General features: G+C 30.5%; 2 protein-coding genes across 2 annotated transcripts in view; one reads left to right on the plus strand and one right to left on the minus strand.

Moving 5' to 3' along the window:
* LOC129231683 (MAM and LDL-receptor class A domain-containing protein 1-like) overlaps positions 1 to 1,496 on the minus strand; it is a 52,443-nt gene extending 50,947 nt beyond the window's left edge. The window contains exon 1 of the mRNA XM_054866046.1: positions 1,377 to 1,496. Within this exon, the coding sequence (XP_054722021.1) occupies positions 1,377 to 1,496 (120 nt within the window). The remainder of the gene's footprint in view (positions 1 to 1,376) is intronic.
* Positions 1,497 to 10,660: 9,164 nt separating this feature from the next.
* The window catches only part of LOC129231684 (transmembrane protease serine 2-like), a 33,175-nt gene continuing 27,677 nt past the window's right edge, over positions 10,661 to 16,158 (plus strand). Inside the window, exon 1 of the mRNA XM_054866047.1 lies at positions 10,661 to 10,703. Coding sequence (XP_054722022.1) covers positions 10,661 to 10,703 — 43 coding nt within the window. The remainder of the gene's footprint in view (positions 10,704 to 16,158) is intronic.

Genomic DNA, 16,158 nt, shown 5'->3' on the forward strand with positions numbered 1-16,158 from the left:
TGCAGCATATTTCCAGCTATTTCGATGAAGGATGATCGAAAAAAAGTTTTGTTTCTTGAATTTGTTGCTGGTCCCTTACATGCATGGAAGCTTTACTTTTTGTTGAAAAAGGACAGCTGAAGCATACTTTTTATGTGATAATAGTCACATAGAAATTGTTCTCTTATTTCACGTGAAATCGTTTAAAATGTGATTTTTTGCAAATGATGCAATTTTTATTGCCCGACGCAGTATCTACAGGGTGTTCCAGTTTAACCTGCGGGACCTTTTTTTTCGCAACTGTTAGTCCTAGAAGCATACTTCCAACTGCAACTATGTTCAAAATCTGATGCAGAGTTAAGACATTGAAAGTTTGAAGCGAAAACAAAAATGAGTCAAAAAATTCGAAACTTAACTCTTTGTAAGGACCCTAAGTCCCCTAACTTATATTCAGGGAAATATTCTCTATTGAAAAATATTACTAACACAAAAATGTTGACACTCGTGCGACCAAAACTCAAGGAGATATTAGAGTTTAAATTTTTCAGGAACCATAGATATGTTGAGATTGGAACTTATCGCTCTTTCAATAGAATGACAGGTTGTCGAAGTAAAAAAACAAAGTATTTATATTTCTCATTGCTATTCAAAAATAAATGCAAATGTTATGTCATGATACGCAAAAGCACACAACCAAACCTCATTGAAAACTTTGAAAAATTCCTCTATGCTCACATATAGTTTTAAACCTTTTTAACCGCAATATTTTCCCCCAAAAAGTGTTATTGACGGCGAGTGTAAAGTGCTGTAAGTCAGAAAACGTCGCGTTTCATACAACATGGTGAATATTTGAATATTGGTCGTACTAATGTGAAACGTTTCGTGTTGGAATTGTTTTTCAATGGAGATTATTTCCCTAAATATAAGTTTGGGGACCTAGGGCCCGTATAAAAAGTAAATTTTTGTATTTTTTGACTCGTTGCTATTTTTGCTTCAAACTTTCAATATTTAAACTTTGCATCTGATTTTGAACATTTTTGCAGTTGGAAGTATACATCTAGGACTATCGGTTGCGAAAATAGAGGTCTTGCACGTTAAACCGAAACACCCTGTATATATCTTAAATACATTTCTATCTGTGCAATCAGTTTAATATGTTAAATTTTTACATTTTATTTCCAAACTTAATTTGTTGACCCTTGGTGTCTTTTATTGACTGACTAAAAAAAAAAGTTATCAAAGTTTCTCCTGTGACGCATACAGCTTTATACAAATTACCATGTTGAGATTAAATTTTGGACATAGTAACAAACTAAACAAACACATATATTTTGATTATGTTAAGCATGCCTGAGTACTATAAATGACTAAAAATAAATCAGTTCTTCTCTACTTACTAGTAGATGTTGATATGGAGTTATAGGAGCTAATTCTCTGGGAGCAAATTTCTGGTAATTTGATGGAACTAAAGTCAAATTGTGAAAAATTGTCCCTTCAACAATTTGTCCAACGTACATCAAGGAGATAAAGCATATTAGGATAGTGTAAAATAAAATCTCCGCCATTGCCATTTTTTATGTTTCCAGAAAGTAACGGTTCAAAGACCTGAAAAAAAAAATGAATTGAAAAATATAATGAATTTCATTTACTCAGAGACCACTTTTTTTGCTAGTAAATGATAGTTCTAAATACGAGGATGAGTTCGAAAATAAGCTTATCCTGGTGACTGTGGACAGAGGTGTTTATCAAAGTCAAACAATATAAGATTATATGAAAGATACGGTACAACTTTATTTGTCAACCTAAGTGCCAAGCAGGATGAGACATTTGTCATACTGCTTGATAATCTTCAAAAGCTATCTCTAATCACTAATATAATGTAAAACGAGACGCCAGTGAAACTTTTTTTCTTTTAATTGAACTATCTAAGTCAAGCAAAACATTTTTTAAAGCTTAATTGTAGTCGTTTGTAAGCAAGCAAGTAAAAAAAAAAAAAAAAAAACTCCGCATTATATTTAGACATGGTAACACACGAGTTTTATTTCTTATCCTAAACTCAAAATGAAAATATTTCTGCAACAAATTTCTGTTGAGTAGCACGCTTTTGCAGTTAATACCGGAAACATTATTATAATGGCAAATAAAACGATTTTTCTCTCAATAGCTAGAGCATGAAATCGCAGACGTAGGAAACCTACGATTGGATGCAACCTGCTATAATATTAACGACACCGTGGTTACCACAATACCCAAATTGTGCCTGCTCTCATATATAATTCAAACTGCTTCTAAAATATAGGGCAATGCTCCGTTTTGCTGTCCTTAGTCGTCTTCCGTGCCTATTTTTACCCGTATAACTTTTATTACACTATATTACAAGAATTTCACATAATTCACTGATTTTGAATAACGGGCAATGAAATTCTTAAACTGTGATAAAAATGTTGAAAGTTTTTAGTACTGAGCCTTTTTTTATAACATTGTAGCTGCGAAAAATGAAGATATTACAAGGGAAAAAAAAGATTTTAAGTTTTTTGTTTAGTGTCACATAAATATGGAAGGAATTCTCATAGGAATATTAACATTCATACTTCAAAAGGAACCCTCAAAAACAAATATAATAATCCAAGGCTAAGATTGTTTAATATGGCTCAAAATGATATTTATTACTGCCTACCTACATCTATAAAATGTATTTTTAATTACATGACTTGGTTTATATCATGTTTAAAAGTAAATGGTATAATGGGTTTTTTTGCACGCGATTCATTATAAAAATTATTATTAAGTTTCTATTAGACCCCTAGTTATGAATGGCAAGGAATTTTAAGCAGTTTCAATTGCACTTTCTAAGATTTATTTTCTGCAAAATTGAAATTATTGCCATCTATGTATGTTGACAAATGGAAATTATAGCTAAAAATTGATGTTGACAATGATTATCAGCTGATGTTGACAATGATTATCAATTGATGTAGTTAACAATTGATATTCGTCTCAAAATTAAGGCTTGATAATCATACAATACTCAATTGGTGCTCAAAAACTTTTATTAACGTTATAACTGTTGTACTTTAAGTATGTATAAATACATTAAACAATCTTTCCTTTTTTTTTTCACTGCAGCATAGTTTTATGGCCAGCACATGATCTTTTCAGATGAACCATTTAAAACAGCCCCCTCCCCTTACAATCAAATGTAAAGATCAAACATGTAAATAATCATTGGATGGTTTTGAACTTTCTTAGGCTGCGAAACAATCATTTTGTTTTTCGTCTGAATATTTAAAGCTTTTCTTAAATCAAGTTGTAATCTAGCGTTAGATAAAAGTTAAGGTATATGACTTATGTATGAGGTTAGTTTACAACATGAGATATTTTTTTAAAATCCTCTAACTAAACTTTGGAGAAGAACCTTACCACATTAGGCGTTACGTGCAAGACCAAAGTGGTCTGATGATTTTCTAGGGTTGAAAACTTTTAAAATTTTACTATAACTTTTTGACTCAGAGTTATGGTGGAGCATTAGTTTTAACGGCATTTCGTAGTTTTTTTCGAAAAAAGTGATCGAGTAAAAAGTGACTTTTGAATTTATCTCACGAACAATACATTTTCTTTTTCTTCTTTTTTTATCTTGTCGTTGTCTATGTGCAGTCAAATATAGCCAAAATCAGGGAGAAAAAAGTTTTTATTTCAAATTTGATGCTTAAATTGTAAAATTACAGGCATTTTTTCAGTCTAAAAATAAGTTTTGTTTCACTTCATGCGAAAAAAATCATTAGCCTAGGACCACTTTTCGTGGAATCACCCAAGAGTTGATACTTTTCATTCTCTTAGTTCGAAAAATTAGATCAGTCCTCCAACAAAAAAAAAAAGTATTTTAGCACGATGTTCATGTGGTCTGAATAATTGCGCAAAAAATCATTTACGTTTACTTATAAAAGCTCTACAACTTATTTAAACTCGTAACGTTTTGAAACAGAATGTAAGCATAATATTTCATCATAAAAAGCTAAAACTATAGTAACTATTTTTAAGACACTTATTGCCAGTAGACTTCACCATGATGTGGCTCAGAAATTGATTCAGTTCAAAAGTTGTCTAATTCGTTTGAATTTATGTTACCTTTTTCACACAACTAAAATAAGATTTTAGTACTTTAACTTCAACAAAAACCCTTTTTTAATTTCCAAATACTTTAAAGTAACTGAATTATGACATGCAAAAGGAGACTGATTTGAACTTGAAAGGCCAATATCTTGCTTTAACTGTTATTAATGCCCTATAGAGTCATATCAAGAGTTAAGCGTTAATCTGTAAGTAATCAGTAAAAAATTTTAAGATACTTCTAAGTGAATCATGACTCTTAGCCCTCTAGAACTCGGGTCAAAATGAGCTACCTGAGAACTAGCTGGGTGAGAATTTTTCTGATACTAGCTAATTTCCTCAAAAACTGCTTAAAATGTTTATTAGTTGAAAATATTTCATTTACTATTTATTACGTATACCTCACATGTTATGCAAAATAATAATTCCTAAGGAAGCACAATAAAATATTTGACGAAACCAAATGAAACAAAAAGTTTTTTTCTTCTTGGTGTGAGTATTTTGCTCACGCTGCGAGTTCTAAGAGGGTTATTACAAACAGATTGTATTTAAAAGCTTTGGGAATTATTTGAAGTTTTATAAATACGTCATAATATTGTAGCTAGAGTTTGATACTTTGATTTCAAGGTTCAGTGCTTTTCATTTTGCCTAAAACTTCTAGTCAACTGAAATATGATGTCTAAGCGACATTTGTTATTGAATTATAGCAAAACTCACAACTAATCATAAAAATACATTGTTTTTAAGTTTTCAATGTTTTGCTTGTTAATTACGACAGCTAGGGAGATGAATTCAATTCTAAACCTGCATGAATATTTTAATCTCATCTTAATTTGCAAGAATACAAAAGAAATGAATTAATACTTCATTGAAAAGGAAAAAAAATATTTAAAAAAGTTTCTCGAGATTTTTGGGGTTACACGATATTTTAAAAATATTCACTATGTGAATATATTTCTCCCCGGCTGCAACGTGTATGTAGCTAGAAATGAAAGATTTTTTTCTTGGGGGAGGGGGGGGGGAGAAGGAGGAGGAGTTAATTTAATTCCTTAAATAAAATTCCAAAATTGAAAACTATTAATACTGAAAAGAAAACGCAAAAGTAGTCTTTTTGGATTGTCAGTAACATGCAGATCTTGCATGTCACAAGCAGTCTTTCAAATTTTTGTCAAAAGTCAATTAAAACAAATTTTTCACAAGTTACGTGATTTAAAAAAAGAGGGGGGGGGGGAGTGCAAGGCAATAATATACATATTTTGTACATTTATATGTCAAGAGTGTGTGGTGCCGGGGTTTAAGGTGTGGTGGTTCAAGGTCGTGTATTTTTATTCGTTAAAAAAATTATTTTTCTCCTAGCTGTTTGCTTTTAAAGACAAATGAAAGAGCTTTCACTTTAAATATTGTTATTTAAATCTACTTCGCCCTTAACTGGTAAAATGGGTAACCTTACACCCCAAAAGAGTTGGACTTATGCATTCAACGTTTTGTATTGTTTATATACATTATTTTATACGCATATTTATCTTATTTATGGTACTGTTTCAGTTGTATTTATATAAATGCACAGATCATTGGAAATTTTCCTACATTAATTTGCTAAATTTGACGGAGGGTAGAAGAAATATAATTCTGGGGTACATGTACCCCATTTTATCGCTTATGTTACGAAAAAAGAAAAAACATCACAACACAGGGGCTCCCCGAACTTACATTTCTGGGAGGACCGAAATTCTCAATTTGCCGAATGGAACTCCAAATTTTGCCGAATATAACTCCACATTTCGCCGAATGATGATAATTTTGCCGAATAGAACTCCAAATTCTGCCGAAGGATGATGATTTTGCCAAATCGTCACGCAAAATTTGAAGAATAAGGAAATTTTTGGGAGGTCACAGTGACCTCTTGTGATCTCCCATCGGGGAGTCCCTGCCTCAAACAGTTTCGGTTTAACAACAGATTGGATGCCTTTTCCCCTTTTTCCTTTATTCAATTTTGGGCATATCTTAAACTATTTTTCAATGAGGGTGGTGGCTCTCAATTCGCAAAACCTAAGATGATCTACTCTGTCCAACTGGTTTACGCTGAGATTGTTGACATCAGACATTGAGTAAATAACTGCGTTTCTGCTAAAAACACTTAAATGTAAATAACCCTCATGAATAACGTTATCAAAGTAGAACATGGTTTGAAGTTGATAAGTTGTAAAGCAAAAAGGCGTCCGAACATGAATTGATATCTCCAAACAAATCTTTATAGCGTTTAGTACAAATAGAAATCGTTTTAACCTCAGGGATTTGCATTAATAATTTACAAGAAAAATGTAAATCCAACGCTAGAGAAATGTTAGAGTTGATGAGCCAATGCTCCATTTAGCTCTCTTTATGGGGCATATTTCATCTAGATTATTCATAATGAATAATTGCTGCATTTTTCTCATTGCCCTATTGCCACGGCAGCCGCATACCGCATTGGTGATTTCTTTTTCAAAAAGGTAGACATTGGATGTTTTGTTTTTCGTTCTCTGAACGTGTTTAGAATTGATTGCTTCATACATAAGATTCTTCATCTAGTGCACTCTATTGGATATGTTTCAGGCGTTTTTTAAAGATTTTTTTTCTTTTTAATTTGAAGTCTTAGTGTGTTAGCCTTTATGAAAGAAGATATTTTGATTCGATAATGATATTTTTTTGTCTGAAGACGCTTACAAGGGGTAAATAAATTGTAAATAAATGTTACATTAGAGTTGAGTTACATTAAAAAAAACTAAAAATTTAGGTGAAATTTGATTAGTTCCTTCTGTTCCCGACAGATATTTCTCAGTTCCAGAACTGATTTACATCATCATGAAAGTGCAACCAAGATAAATTTATTCAAATTATAATTTATTATGACACTTTAGTGGTTATCAGGATCAATATTTTACAAATATTTTGCATCTTTTACTTTATACAACATTGTGTATGTGTCCCCAATTTTTGTTTAATTACTATCATAGATATAAGAAATGTCAATAAAAGTTATAAATGGTGCTGATGAACATGAATATAACGGAAATGAAAGAGTTTTCTCAGTAGGATTTAATTTCGGAAATATTTTTTAACGTCTAAAAATAATTTCATTTTTGAAATTCAGTGCAAGACCTTATTAAGTTTAGTTGCGGTATCCCGAGTTATCTTGCAAGAGATTACTAGCTAATGAATTTTTTTATGTTTACAAACTGTGATACTATGCATTCAAAAGATCCAAATAACCATACTATAGAAATTAAACAGGTTTTAATGTGTTAGGCCTAACTATTATTTCGTAATTACAGCTCTTAGTTTTTTTCCCTTTTTTTTTGAAAAACTCTGAATCCCGTCTATTTTTTCAAAAGCTGCTATTCATATTTCTTGGTCTATAACTTTTATAATGTTGCTGTCAATTTGTACTTCAATTATTGTTTCACAAGAAAAATGTTTAAAAATAAGTTCACGAATTTAAACCTAATTGCAAATCAGGTAAGAATAACTATATTTCACAAGCATTTTGAGTGTAAGACTGGCAATATGTTTTTTGCTGATAATTAATTCAAGTACACATTGTCTGATGTAAAAATAAGAACAATATTAGTGAGGCTAGAGGTTGAATTGTTTACTAACTACTCCTTGTTTATTAACTTCATTTTTAACTAGGCTCAGAAAAGAATAGGAAATAGTACAATACAAAAGAATACAATTCATATCATTTTTTGCATTCTACTCCATTTTTCATGCAGTAAAACTGTGGAAATATGTAGCATGTTTTAGTGTCTATTTAGTGGTTCTTCGACGGACACTTTAAATATTACGAAAATTCATGAAATTCAAAATCTTAAAAACACATGCTAATAAAATTGCTAACTGTTGAAAAGGATTCATCATAAAGTTATTTTGGTACTAAATATCCCCCTGAAAAGCTTTAACTGTTCTGGATTCCTTTTTATGTATTTTCCTTTTCTTCCTTTTTTTAAAAATAGTGCTTGTACTTGTGATTTTGCAACACCATATCAGTCTTTTTTTTTTTTTAACAAAATCATTAAGCAACTTTCCAACATTATTGAAACATCACAAAAAGAGAAACTTTTGATTAAATCACTGGTGGTTGCCCAAAGAATAAGATATTAAATTGATAAAGTTCTTATTTGTAGGTTAAATGTAAGATCCAACCATAATGAAATGAAGAAATACATTACAATGAAATTTATAGAATTATATATTCAAGAAGCTCTCCGTTTTACGTTGTACATATAATACGCTATTCATTTGCACTGTATAGTATTATACTAATTCCAGAAAAAAAGGTAAAAATCACTGAAGCTTTCCCAAAATATTTTTGTAGTTAAATTTCAGAAATGTAAAAATAACCATAAAATGTTTTATTAAATTTACTTATCATACCGATTGGTTCTGTGGGGGAAAATCTTTTAAAAGTAATAATTGTTCTTTTTTTATCAATGTATGTATAACAAATAAAATAGCAGGTATGCATATGTAATTATAACATTTTACTAATTTTAACTGATATTTAGCTTTGATTTCAGTAACTTATGACAAGTTCTTACAGTTCAAAATTTTCCTTATTTTAGCCCCAAAAAAAAGTTCTGAAAAATATATTTGCGCAACAAACATTTACTACTAAATATTCAATACAATCATTCGTAATTACTCTTTCAATTTTAAAAACTGTCCGGTCACTTTTTTGCCCCAAGTTTTCTTAAGATAAAATTGAGAAGATATTCACTGAATTTTTTTAAGTAAAAACATATGGAAAGCACATGAAAAAAAAAAGAAAAGAAAAAATCCGAATGAAACTAGATCACTTCTGAAAATGGTAACGAAATTACGAATAAATTCATAAATACCAATTCAAAATACATAGAAGAGAAACATGTAGAGGATTATAAAAGTAAACTTCGCGGGCTCGCGCGATAGAATCAAAAATCACATCTGAAAATAGTAAAATTATATCTTGGTCATGAAATGCGTCATAAACAAAATCTAGAGCTGAAAAACGAAATCTCTAATGCTGAATCTGAGACTTAAAATGTAGGCGGAATAAAACCTGAAAATCATTTTGCCTGTCGGAAACGCTGAGTGGGGGGCTAACGTTGAAAACGAAGTCCAAATAAAATATGAATAGAAATATTGCATGTACAGTGAAGCACCGTTCATACGTTTTTGAGGGGACTGTATGAAAAAAGCGTAGAAACGAAAAAACGTATAATAGATATAGGTTAATGTGTATTAGACTTTGCAGGGAATAATTTTAAAAACGTATAATTGATAAAAACGTATAAAAGAGAAACGTATAAACGGTGCTTCACTGTATTTTTAAATCCCAAATGAAAATTTATATCCTTATTTGTAAAATAAAATCTGCTTCGTCAACAATTATTTCAGGCAAAATTTTCATAGGGTGGCATATAAACCCGAAGCATAATTTTTCTATGTTTATTGATCAAAAGTGACCCAGTTTAGTTTCGCTTATGGAATACAGGTAGAATTACAGTTCAGTTATAATTATCGCATACACGTATTTAACGATAAAAAAAAAAAGCCCAGTTGCATTTCATATATTACAATTGAAAAATAAAAATTAAATCCGATACGTGTTATTTCTAAGATGCAAGATTTTAAATAATGCTAACAAAGAACCATGTCTTCTACTAGTCATATTTTGATACATTAAGGTACAAACATTAGGCGATGCTTGCAAACATTTGCAAATAATATTTTCCTTCAATTTAAGCAATATTTTCACTAGTTCAGAGTGGCGCTTTGTTTTTGGTCTCACGTAACTGAAAAACATTTAGCTTTGCATTTAGAAATATTGCTCGGCTTTCTTTTGCTCAGCAAACAAAAAAGAAAAATCATATTTCAAAGAATTTTCAATCCGTTAAATTTATTTCATAGTTAAATAACGTGCACCAAAATGAAAGGAAAATCTACATGCAATCTACTAGTATTTTGTTCTTAGTGGGTGAGAGTTTAATAGTGCTCTTCAGACAAGAATGCCTACAAGTCGATTAAAAACCCTTATTTGTAACAATTATTTGAAAATTTATTGTGCGCGTTTCACAAAACATTCAAATTTATTAGATCTATCATTCAGATTCTGCAATAATGAAGTTTATAATCACATTTTTATGATAATTTTATAATTGAAATTTTTCAGAAGAAACGAAATTTTTAGCATAGTACGACAATAACCTTAATCCATTTTTAGTAGCATTATCCAGAAATCGCATTTATAAAATGATTATAAAATGTGCTGGCAAAACTTGTAAAAGATTATTCATCAAATTAACTGCAAAACAATTTTACAGTCAATAATATCATAATGCATGGTTTCCGCGAATACAATCCCAACTTTTCAAAATGTCATCCAAATAATATTCATTAACAAATAAATATTCCATTCAAAGACTAAATATATAGTAGACCTACATTTTAAACTCACCATCAGAGATTGTTCCTTACTCATTCAAAGTTTTTGAAATGTGTTTGTCGGCCCATGTAGGATCTTGCTAAAGTGGCCGGGCTAGCATCAATTGCCATGACAACGAAAGTCATGGACCGTTGGTCAGATGTCCGAGGAGGTGTGTCCGCGAATGGTAGTGCGTGTGTGTGTGAGCGAGTTGTGATGGGAATATTTGGGAACTTTTTGTGGCTATTGGGAGTTCTTTTATTGCTTACAAAAGACTTAAACATTGTTACAGGTTGCACGGAAAATGGAAACTCAGATACTACACTGATCCTGAAAAGCTTAGCAAAATTGAACATGTAGATTAGATAAACATCTCTTTGCTTCGTCATTGAAATATAAGTTCAAATCAGTGACATAGTAAATTGATATATTTAGAAATACATTATCCATTTACTAATAAAAAAAAAAAAAAAAAAATCCTGGTGACGTTTGAAGTGCAAGTAAAGGTCAAAATCGTTGAGTACGGAACTTTTCGTATGAATTTGGATTCTTGATAAGCTCAACTAGAAATTTCGAAACTGTTTCACTAATTTCTCATGAATTGCTTTGAGTTTTTTTAGCAGGTCATGAAATTACTTCGTTATTTAGCTTGCGTTATTCATGTAGCTTGCTAGGGAGCAATGAGGCTTTTTTTTTTTTTTTGTTGTTGTTGAAGAGCTGTTCTTATACTCCGCGGAAGATAAAGACATGAAACTAGTCTCAAAATAGGAATCAGCTAATTGAAAACAGTTGCCTTACTCCCTATTTATTTGGTAAGAATTCACTTAGGAAGTGACGTCATTTTGCATTAATGAAAAGTTCTTCTACGGCCAGTTTTGATTGAATGGTTCCTTTTTAACGTTAAATTGGTTTTACTCCTTAAACTGTGGTTTATTGATTGGATTCACAGATTGAAGCTACAAATGTGTGTAAAACTAAATTTTAAAAAATATTGTCTCATTTTTGTAGATCTTTTTAAGTTTTTAACTACCAGTTTTTCCAATCGATTTTTATTGTTAGTTAAAACATTTGTCAAAAATTATCTTAATTTTTCGGCATTTTTCTCGTTTGGCAGGACATCCTGCCCTGAAGAAGACTCCTTGTAATTCCGGAACACGTGTATGCAATTTTCATTACCAATTTGAGTCTCTTAGTGTTGGTTTTGTAAATTTGTGCAGTTACCGCAAAGGTAATCTTTTACATATTGTTCGTTACTTTGTATTGTTTTTGTTACATTCATAAATAATAGAGGTATATTTATAGTCTTATTTAGAAAAAAAAATATTTGCTCTGACGCTTATTATTTAAAAAAAGTTCCTGAGCAATGAAAAACTTTAGATAATTTGTGATCCCTGCTTTATTTTTTTAAATAACTGTAGGGGAGACCAGGGTGCAGTAGGAAAAAATATTTTCCTACAATTCAAATCCTTACAAACCTGAAAAAAAATCCACAGTTTAATTAACTTGTATGACAACACTGTGGAAACTGGCTACTTCAACATTTCACTTTTCAAGAAAGTTGCAGTCATCTTTACCTCTACTGTCAGTGTCATGTAGATAAGGTAGATTTTAATTTTTGAATTTCAGTTGCAAATTATTTTTCAATGCTGAATATCAATGCATTAACTTAAAGCTACAAATTTCTCAATTACATTATGTTTTCCCCCCTAGAAATAAAATTTGTTCAGTTTCTGAGTTTTGTTTTAAAAATACTGCTTTGAGGGTACAGTGGGACAGCGTTCCACTGCTTCCTCGTCAACATAATTCATTGTAAAATAAGCATGTTTTAAGATAATGCAAAGTAAATACATTTTTCAACACCTAGATTTAACGTTAAATAAATTATGGTCATTAGTTTTAATGAGGTATCATACAAACAGTAACTTTAATGACATTTAAACATTCTTCAAATAAATTGAAATCTTTATTCATTTTCTAAATTTTTTCCGTAATCGAAAATATAATAATATTGTTATCTTTAATTGAACAGAAAAAAAAAAATAAAAATAAAAATTGGAACTAGGAATTCATGGAAAATTAGTTCTCCAAAATACGACGATTAAAAACTCCCTATAGAGATTCCTGAATACGTCTGATTGATATTTTTTCAGTCTAAAATGTATTTATTATCTTTTATATACTACCCTTCCAGTTTTGTTTTAATTTTAATATTTTGGTTAATGTTCCTTCGGTATTTTCATTGCCTCAAGCATTATTTCGGAAAAATGCTTCAAATTTCAAATGTGGTTTATAATTTTAACTTGTTTAATGATACTGTTTCTTAAAAACTGCTTTAATATTTTCTGTGTACTGTAATTTCAATCTGAATTTTGTAATAATACATTTGTCAGAAAAAAGCTGATTCTAATTGTGCATTTCTCGATGCCCCATTATGCTCCTAACCCTGTCCCACTGTGCTCCCACATTGGGCACATTTAATTTTTTCAAATAGAAATGAATGAGGATACATTATAGAAAAAAATCATAGCAATCATTCCCTGCAACTATCATTTATATAAAACTAGAATTAAAGAAAAAAAAAAAAAAAACTGTCCCACTGTGCCTTGCTCTCCCCTATTTCATCTTCTCTGTAGAAGTTATTGTATTAAGTGTTTTAAAGTTATGATGTTAATTGTAATAGCAGAGAAATATGTTAATTGTAATAGTATTTGAAATCTTACTCAAGAAATTTTGCTAATTTTGATTTTATGTATTTTAATTCTTTGTGAAATCTTTGCTTGGATCAAAATTGATGAAAAGAAGGGTCTATTCTATTGTTTAAACAAATAGGAAGAAAAACTTGACTTTTATCTTTTATTTCTTCTTCTCCATTTATTGGTTTACTTGTGGTGAATCTACTCAATACCACAACCATTTCGAGATCCGCAGTGCCTCCTGAGTCGACACCCCTGGTATGAAAAATATGTATCTCAGAATTATTTGGGGGAACATGTTCCTAATCTGAAATTTTTTATCTGAACTGTTAAAAAAACCCAATAAAATAGGACCAACTTTTGTACGTAACTTTTTACAGACACTTAATTTGAAGCAATAAGTAATAAAATTGTACTTATTTATTCGACAAGAAAAAGTTGTTGCAGTTTAACCATAGACATGAGAACCGGTTCGCTATCGAACCGCTTCCCATGTCTATGAGTTTAACCGTTGCTAAACAAAACAAAAAGTAATAATTACTCTATCAATTGGGAACAAAAAGATTGAAGTGACAGCGAAACAAAATATTTACTTTTTTGCTATGACTTGCGCAAGTAAAAATAACAGTTTACGGCTTCTTTAATGAGCAAAAATACACTTTTTTAAATTTTAATTTTCAGGATTTGTAGGTTTAATGTGACCATTCAATCAGTCAACCAATTCTAATTTTTACCGTTCAACGTTATGCATACGGTTTTGGTTTTCTTCTTCTACTCACTTTTTTTTTTTTTCATTTTTCAGGCATTTCTTCTTCTCGGCACTTTGCGCCAAATAGGTAGGTGATATAGAATGAATATTCCTTCCACCCCCTTTTCAGGCATTTCTTTTGCCTTTTTGGTGCAAAAATACAATGTTAATGATTTCTAAACTTTAAACTTTGAACTTCGCTTGTAGACGCCAATGTTAAATGATCTTGAACTGTTCCAAGTATAGCTTTAAAAATACCAATATTTTATCCTACGTTTGAAAATTTTATTTATTTATTTATTTATTTATTTATTTTTTTTTTTTGAGATATTCCAGTTTGAGAAAAAAATGCTCGCATCAAGAAATGTTACGCGGGACTGCGGTGTGCACATGAAGTTATTTTGAATAAAGGTGCTTTGTTCCAGTCTAATTTTTCCCTTAAAAGTTATTCGGACAAAGGGTTATAAGCAGGGTTATAGGCTAAAATGATTTATTTTTGACGTTTAAGGGATATTTTTAGTTGAAGTAATGTCACGCTTTTTCTTTTTTTACATAAAAATTATTTCCTTATTTTTTTTTCCTGAAATGTAAGCTAACAGCTGACATAAACTTTCATGAACATACAAAATAATTGAAAATAAAAATTGAAAATAAATAACTTATTCGTTAGCAAAACTTATTGTGTTTTTTCTTTTCTTTTTTTTTAAATCAATGGGCATTGGGGCGTTGCCAATCTGGAGCTTTCAGACAAAGTAAAATAACTTTTAATAAAGTAATAGGTTTCTGAAAAAAAACAAATCCGAATTTTATCTTTTGAAAAACATGAGCCTATTTATATATCGTTCCTTAAACAGAAAAAAATTAATAAATGAAACAAATATCAAAATTCACTTTAGTCTATATTTATATAATATAACTTTTAATGCACAGAGAAATGCTAATGTGTTATTTCTTCTCAACAGAAGCTTTTGGCCGTAATTTTTTACCACTCTTCTCGTAATATTCAGCACATGGAAAAGATTAGGCAGATATTTCTGGACATATTTAAGACTCATGGGAAATGTTCGGTCGGCAATACTGATATGACTGAAACGAAACTTAATAAACGAAACGGTTTGAATCCATTTGTGACTCCCTTGATTGCGTCTGAAATATCACCATTGCCAATGAAGTGGATGGTTAGTCACTAGATGACTCCCTAGAGGCTGAAGTTGCTTCCGGTAGTATCTACAAATATTGTAATGCGAAAAATAAGCATTAGCTAGATCAGAGAAACCATTGGTTCTAGTGTAATTAAATAAGAGGAATTGAGAAAAACTAGGTCGTCTCGGTTATGAATACTTTCTACTGTTCAAAGCAGGTTTATGTTTATAAGTTATGGTTGTAGTTTCTGCGCTGTCGGAAGTATTGATTAAATATTTCATTTCCTAAATAACAAAAAGCTAAATTGTAAATAAATGAGAATGGGTGTCACAAATAGACTAAAACTGGAAATGGGGCTATATTACTAAATTAAAAACATCTACTGGCTACTTGTCATTACATAAAATTTTAAATTTTCAAGACAATCTTAAACAGTTTCCGAAAAATCCTCAGTTTTTCAAAGCCTTTAAAACCTATTCGACTCAAAAGTGGAAGCTCTTCTTTTCAGGGAATGTAATATTTAATAGTACCGATCAACAGTAAAAAAGGCAAAATTTTTTGAAATTAGGGTTTTCGTAAAAGAAAAATGGAAAATTGATTTGAAAACTTTTTTCAAAACGCTGGCTGTAGTAAAACAATTAAACTCATATTTCCAAATGCTGCATATCACCTTTAGAAAAAATTATTACCTATCAAAAAAAAAAAAAAAAACGCAACAGAATATTGTGCACCGTTCCGGGGATAAAGCAGTTTGAAATTTTTGTCGGAAGTCGCAAGTGAGAAATGGCACATACGCTGCCATTTTTGGCAGGCTGTAGCTCAGGCCAGGAATTTTTTTGGGGAAATAAAAATTATGCTTTTAACTTACTCATTCTATATTGTAACATACGTTAAATCCAAAAACTTCCAAAGCTATGAACGTAAGATTTCTTCTTCTTCTTTTTTTTTTTTTTTTTTTGCCAGAATTAAAATGCACTATGCCAAAAATATTGCATCTTCCTTTCAAGCGTTAGCTCCAACTGAGATGAAAAACTCTCAGAATC

The sequence above is a fragment of the Uloborus diversus genome, chromosome 10, assembly GCF_026930045.1.
Source record: "Uloborus diversus isolate 005 chromosome 10, Udiv.v.3.1, whole genome shotgun sequence".
Lineage (NCBI taxonomy): Eukaryota > Metazoa > Arthropoda > Arachnida > Araneae > Uloboridae > Uloborus > Uloborus diversus.